This window comes from Capsicum annuum, chromosome 2, assembly GCF_002878395.1.
Source record: "Capsicum annuum cultivar UCD-10X-F1 chromosome 2, UCD10Xv1.1, whole genome shotgun sequence".
NCBI classification, from domain to species: Eukaryota; Viridiplantae; Streptophyta; class Magnoliopsida; order Solanales; family Solanaceae; genus Capsicum; species Capsicum annuum.
The window spans coordinates 1,952,549-1,960,456 of record NC_061112.1 but is presented as its reverse complement, the minus strand read 5'-3'; the positions used below and the strand labels follow the sequence as shown (position 1 = coordinate 1,960,456).

The window sequence follows — 7,908 nt, the reverse complement described above, 5'->3', positions numbered from 1 at the left end:
CAATCAGTTGGAAATTACAGTGATATGGTTATGAAATATGATAAACAAAAAATTACACAATCTGTTCAAATACTATTAAATATTAAATGAACAAGTGAAACTCAAATAGCAACCAAAAAACTTAAAATTAATTGTTCTAGCATTCCAAAGAAATCTAATTAAACGGATTATATTACTAAAAACAAACGAACCATCAACATGTAAAAAATAATATTATCTTCATCATGACTCCTTTGGAAAGAAATCACAAGTCCTACGATTGTGACCGGCTCATTCGTATTTACCGCAACGGTTTGAATTTGAAGACAATGATTCACTAGATTTCAGATGCCTTCCTTTTTTTGGACTTCCAGGAGGTCTTCGATATTTGGGCGACAAAACTTTTTCATCATTAACAAAACGTAGAACATTCCAAGCCTTCTTGTCTGGCATTGGAACTATCGGGAGTTCATATGTCTTCACTATGGTTTGTGGCCTGTACAATTCAGCACAATAACGATCATAATCCTTTACATCCACATTTTTACTTTTTAATACGGCAATTCCATCTGGACAAGGTATTTCATCAATTTGATATCGACCATAATTGCACGTGTCACGCTCAATATCTACAATGTACCTCCGTCCCAAATCATAAACACAATAAAGATAACTCCCTGCTGGTTTAACCTGTTACCAAAAGGTATAACATGTTTCAGATGCAAAAATATTAATATACACTTAATGTAAAAGAAAGTTTCTGTTCCATAATTATTTTAACACATACCATCATCCGCAATGCTTTAACACTATTATGAGTTAGAATTTCTTCAAATCTTCTGCCAAAAGTTGTATTTGTGTACGATGCAATTTCGTTGTTCTTACAATTCCATGCAGCAAATAAGATTCTAACTTCTTCTAGGAAACCTAGAATAGGAAGTTTTCTAGCCTCAATCAAACAACCATTAATACATTCGGCTATATTTGAAGTCATCATCCTACCTCTATTTACTGGTGAGTGACACCTAGCCCATTTTTCATACCCAGCTTCCACCAGATATTTCTTAACTCTTTGATCAACCTTAGCAACCTTTGACATAATTTATTCAAAATCTTCTTTTTTATAAGATTTAGCCATGGAATAATAAAGGTCACTAAGTCTATCTTTACTTTTCCTAAAATGGGTGCAAACGTTTTTCCATAAATGCTATATACATGCTAGATGAGGGACATTAGGATAAACAATGCTTACACCTTTTATGATACTTTCATTTCTGTCTGAAACAACACACATGTTGTCTCTTTCACCAAATGCCTCTCTAAACTTTTGAAAAAATCAAATTCACGCATTGTCATTCTCCGAATCAACAACACCGTAAGCTAATGGCAGAATGCAACCTACATATAAATTAAAAAAGTCAATCATTTAAAAAAAATATATAGTAAATAACAAAAATTTACCTGCACAAAAATTTAACAATGTATAAGATAAAATAATATATAGTAAATAACAAAACAAAAAAAAAGTACAACACACAAAAAAAATTAAACGCACAATACCTGCACCATCTAATGTGCTTGCCGATGCAAATGTTCCTTCATATGGACCTCTTAAATGTTCCCCGTCAACAACAACAACAGGTCTACAAAATTCAAAACTCCTAATTATCAGACGCAATGCAATAAACAAGTATTTAAACTCGTTATCTACTGCCTTATGCATCTGAATGTGCGATTGGGGATACATTTGGTTCAACATATATATATATATATATAACAGGGCATTTTTCTATATTCATCTGCTGGTCCACCTCTAAGCATCGCAATTGCCTTCTCTTTTGTGCGCCATGCTTTCATGTAATTAATGTCGACTCCGTAAACAACTTTTATATCTTCGATAATGTCCGCGGGGGTGTGTATTCTTTTGTGATTGATTAATTTTGGAGCAGTAAATTCACTCACAAAATTACTTGTCGCAACAAATTATTCAGCACTCGGTCCCTAAGACTGCAACTATGCTCCGAAACAAATGTTTTAATCACAAACAATTCTGATTCATTCATAAAAGAGGCTTCGTTACGACAAATGAGTACATAGCTTCATCAAAATATAAAAACTTAGTCATTGTATTAACTAAAAGTATTAATCTAGCGAATAGAAAGAAAATAAATGTATTCCAACAACTGTCCAGTAATATTATACATATCTCTGAATGTATAATATAAATTATACATTCATTTTTTAAATAACACAAAACAAAATAATACAACATATTAATCAAAGAATTAAATTTCATAAAGTATGTATTCATGTTATCAGTACATATCTGTAACAACTCATAAAAACTTAATCAATGTATAAAACAGAAATATTAAAACATAACATATTAATAACAAAAAAACAATAACTTTCAATGCCACAGTTTATTATACATATCTCTGAATGTATAATTTAAATTATGCATTCAAAATTTTTAATTAAAAAATCAGTAATAACAGACAAACGAGTTCACAATCTATTAAACCAATGTATCATACATTTCTTCACCTGGCACGATTTAATTATACATTAACCAATACATAACAAATCATATTATACATTCGTATGATAGCATTACATATCAACAGTTTAAAAAAATACACAACATAAATTTCTTAACATAAAAAAATCAATATGTTATAACATCAGGAGATACAAATGATATCATACCTTTTTTTGTCGGATCATTTTTTTGTGTTGAATCCATTCGCTATTGCGTTTCTTGACATTACTGAAACAAGAGTTTCCTTATCCTTGTATATCTGACTCACCATTATTTCAGTATTCTTGCAATCAGTAATGAAGTTTTTAACTTCCATTTCAGGCACATATAGAGCATACTAATTATCCGTTTCAATAACTGTTAACGCAACTGAATCATATTCACTAACCTCGATACACATTACAGAACCAGTGGCTTTATCAAACTCTATTTCACTATTGGCTTTATCGCAACTTGAAATACAAAGCGAAAAATTAACTAAACCAGCAAGTTATTTCTTTAACTCAACATAAACCCTCACTCCATTATCGTTTCTTATTACAATTGGAGAAGAGTTTCCTTCAACCACATATTTCACTTCAATTTTTTTACGCACTTCCTCTATATCCAACTCCATGGCGATAGTAGAAATCAATTTCAAGAAAGTAATACTTTCCGAAACAATTATTGCATCACTTTTGTATGACTTATAACTAGTTTCTGACTCCCAAATTTTAGAATGCCGCAGCAATATTGGGATATTCATGATGCTTTTTGAATTTTTGAAGAACGTATGTAGAAGTATTTTGTTGCTTTATGGGATTTTTTTTGAAGATTTTTTTTGCAGCAATAGAACTTTTTTCGTTTTCAGATCTTCAATCAAATAAATCAGAAAATAAAATTTGACTTGTATAATTTTTTTTTTTGAAATTCAAATTTCAGTTACTAGTTTTATTCATATATGCATTAAAAATATCTAATTATTGCCGTTAATTAAGAAACAATGATATAATTAAGGATATCAATTTCCTTAAATTTAGGAATAACAGTTTCATTATACATTCCACCAATGTATAATGTGTTGACGGTTGTATGAGTATATTTGCCAAAATTCAGGAGAGAGAAAATAAGACAGGATTTTGTGTAATTACTTTATTAAGTTAGGAGATTTATGTTGTTTATACATTATAATATAAATAGGACAAGTTTACTGGACTTATAATTTTGCTAAAACTTGAACTCATATGGTAATTTTAGGATAGGACTCCTAATATTGTTTACTTCTGCCAAAAATAAATGGCACGATAGTTTAGGACTTGTCTAGGTTTGTACTTTGCCATAAATAATTAGTTTTAAATATTAGAATAATAAAGAAAATTATTTAAAAAATTGTAAATGATAATTTGTCTATTGTGGAGTTTTTAATAAAGGAAAAAAATTCAAATTACTTTTCTAAGAGTCTTTACACTTTTAATATAATATAGATTATAGATATAGATTACTTTGCCATAAATAATTAGTTTTAACTATTAGAATAATAAAGAAAATTATTTAAAAAATTGTAAATAATAATTTGTCTATTGTGAAGTTTTTAATAAAGGGCAAAAAATTCAAATTACTTTTCTAAAAGTCTTTACACTTTTAATATAATATAGATTATAGATATAGATTATAGATTATAGATAGAGATAGATTATAGATTATAAATTATAGATATACATTATAGATATAGATACTAATTAGTATTCGTACGCTGAACTTGCATGTTACGATCATCAAAAGATAATTATATTAGAAGAATGAATTAGACGTAATTGAAATTGACGTTGAAATAAAAATGATATGAAGTGTGCAATTTCAATTTTAGTTCGCCATCAATACTTTAATTTTATCATTTCTGAAGTTCAAATTATGTGTTTTTAGGACTTAAAATAAATTAGATTAATTCCAGTATCCCTCATGGATTCAACTTTGCAATTCACATTGAGAATTACTATTTCAACTTAGCTGACATTTAATGTAAGGACGTTTAATATAGCCAAATAAGAAAAAAATTTAACAAATTAAATATTAGGAGTTTTTATTTCTTAGATATAACTAAATTTTTTAATAACTATTTTTTTTTTTTTTGGGTAAACACGATGCTTGTATTATATAACAAAATCACTTCTATGAGGATGTATTTTGTGGTAGCGTCACTGTACAAATACTGGCAACAACAGTAGTTGCTCTTCTAGAGCAAGTATTTACAGCGTGATAACTAGTAGTATTAATATTATACAACAACTAGGTGGTAGTCGATATTTTAACTATCCGACGTGATAATTCTTCATTTTTGTCAGCCTGCGAAATATTCAAAGTGGATGGTGGAGGATCCTATAACAACTGATTATCAGTAGTAGTAGATATATTTAGTCTACTTAGTGCATCTGCCAACTTATTTTGGTCCTTAAATGTGCTTCAGTGGTGGATTATGTAGTCTACGCATGAGGAACCTTCAATCCAAACGCAAATTTGAGTTTTCCTCAGGTGAGCTGTTTAGCATAAGTACAAGTTGATAACAATTTACGTTTATTTCCAACTCTTTATAATGATATTGAATAGCTATTTTCAGTCCTAGACGAAATGCATGAAGTTCTGCTTCCAAAGGGCTAAGGGTACAAGCCGTACTTACAAATCCTAACAACCATTCGCCCTTAAAATTTCTAAATATGCTCGCTGTAGATGCTAAATTCATCTCACTATCAATGATAGCATTCGTGTTTAGCATAATAGAGTTATAACGGGGGCAAGATAAAGAGTGGAAATTCAAGCTTTTGGTTTGATAACTGGACTGGTCAAGGAGTTTTGTACTATGATGAAAGTGATAGGGCAGAAGTTGGTTTGATAACTAGACTGGTCAAGGAGCTTTGTACTATGATGAAAGTGATAGGGCAGAAGAGGAAGAGTTAGAGGTTAAGGAGTTTGTCAAAGATGGAGGATGGGATCAACAAATGTTGAAGAATAAACTATCAGAAGAGATGGTGATCTTTATCATGGAAAATATCAAAGTACCTCATCAGGATAAGGGTGATGATATTCCTTGGTGGACTGGAAACAATCAAGGTAATTTTACAGTTAAGTCTGCTTGGGATAATTTGAGGAGTAAAAGAGAAAGAAAGGAAGAATATCAGGTCATCTAGGCTAAGGGGTTACCTTTCAAGGTTAACTTCTTTATGTAGAGAGTGTGGAAGAGAAGGATTGCCACTGACGATGTTCTGAAAAACATGAGAATCAGTGTTGTTTCAAGGTGCTGGTATTGTGAAACAAAAAAAGAGGAAACAGTGGAACATATTTTTCTAACAGCTCCCATAGCTAAAAAGCTATGAAAGCAGTTTGCTATTTTTGCATGCATTGATATTGAAGATATGGATTTGCATCAACTTATTCATCCATGGTGGACCATGAGCTAGAATCCCAAGATGGAAGCAATATGCAGGGTAATGCCAGCAGTAATTATGTGGTGTTTATGGAGAAGGAGAAATGGGATAAAACATGGAGAAAGCATCTCATTTACACAGTTGGTATGGCAGGTGCAAGACATGATTAAGAAGGTGATCAAGGTTTTGTTTCCAAGAATGAAGATTGATATTGTCTTTTTCTCAAGAGATATAAGCCCAGATTACACTGTCATAGTGTCATATGGGCTTTTCCAGAGAGGGATAAGATGAAATATAATACAGATGGGGTTTGTAGAGGTAATCTTGGGATAATCTCGAGGAGATTTGATATTTGCAAGAGCTAGAGGTGTGGGTGAGACAACTAACATAGAGGCGGCGGCACTTGCTTTAAAAGAAGCTACAGAGTATTGTCTTTCAAAAGGTTATGAAGGAGTCGCATTTGAAACTGACTTTCTTACACTCAGAAATATGGTTGAAAGACAATAAAAAGTTTCATGGGGACTGATCAACATGATGGAGGAGATTTGGTATAATCCGAATATAGTACAGGGACAGATTACACATATCTTCAGAGAGGGAATGTGGTAACAAATGCTCTAGCTAAAGAAGTGATTGATAATCAACATACAGAGGAATATCACACGTTTACAGAGCTAAATAAGGAAATACATTAACATAGATAAATCCCAGGTTCATAATCTTAGAATTAGAATAAGAAAAATCAACGTTCAACAATGAAGAATATCTTCAGCAGATATAAAGCACAAGAGCAGGTTGAAGATTCAACATCTACAAACCAGGACACAATGTAATAATGGGTTGTTAAAAAGTCTAGATTGATTATTAATAAAAAGGTCCAATAGGACCAAAAATTTCAATTAAAAAAAATTAAAAATTACACGAATACACAACTTATGTTTCCAATATTATAAAAAATCTTAACTCCCTAAACATATTACAAAAATTCCAACATATACACAGAATGCTATGTATATGTCGGCTATATTATGTATATTAATAGAGAGAGAATAAAATAATTTAAAAAGTGGGAGAGAGTGTAATTACTTTCAAAAGGATTGATATTTATGTTATTTATACTAAAAAAAAAAGATCTACAAGGGCGGCTTTCATTTGCCGTACATTGATATAGCCCATCTAGTAGGCTTAAATTTTCCGGTCATCATCTAGTATTCCGTTCCAAAGTTTTAAATATTACAATAATAACTAAATAACAATTATTTGAGGAGAGAGATAAAAGAAGAAATTTGTCTATTGTAGAGTTTTATTTTTTAATGATAAAAAGGTCATATACTTCACACATTCATAGTTGCAGGTCATAATTTCAACATTCAAAGATCTATATAAAGTAATAGAGAAACAAACAAAATGGTGATGATTTATTAAAGCATATATGTAATAACAACTAATAGTTGATTCTAGCTTGTTTTTAGAAAGATTTAACGAATAAAGCTGAGAAAATCTGTCAATCCAAGCTAGAATCCTTTAACTTTCACCAAAATCAATTTAGAGGTAGAATTCTTAAGAAGTTTTTGATGCTGAAAAATTTGAAAGAAGATAATCTTCTTGGAGGTTTCAAAGATAATCTTCTTGAAGGAAAAATACCTTATGAAAAATCATTATTGATTTTCCTGTGGAAAATAAATGTATGTGGGAAACCTCTTTCCCCTGTGAATCTTGAGCTTCAGTGGTTCTTCACATAATTTTTTAGAAATAATTTATTATAGACAATCAAACTATTAATGCAACTCTTCACTATCCATCACTAAGTCATGTATAATAATTGATAACTGACTTGACATATAACACATATTCTGTGTAATTTTACAAGTGGTCGGATCAAACGTCGATCTTACCCTTATCAAGTGGGGTAGGGAAGCAAGTTTAATTACACTGGTCATACAAACAAATTTTACATTATCAATAATCAAAAGCCAAGTCCATTGCATA

General features: G+C 30.6%; 1 protein-coding gene across 1 annotated transcript; it reads right to left on the bottom strand.

Moving 5' to 3' along the window:
• Positions 1-270: 270 nt before the first annotated feature.
• On the bottom strand, positions 271-1,078 carry LOC107857679. Its single transcript, XM_016702532.2, has 2 exons — positions 767-1,078; positions 271-669 (listed from the first exon to the last, which is right to left on the bottom strand). Exons 1-2 carry the CDS (start codon positions 1,076-1,078, stop codon positions 271-273), a joined length of 711 nt encoding a protein of 236 aa, XP_016558018.2.
• Between the last annotated feature and the right edge of the window lie 6,830 nt (positions 1,079-7,908).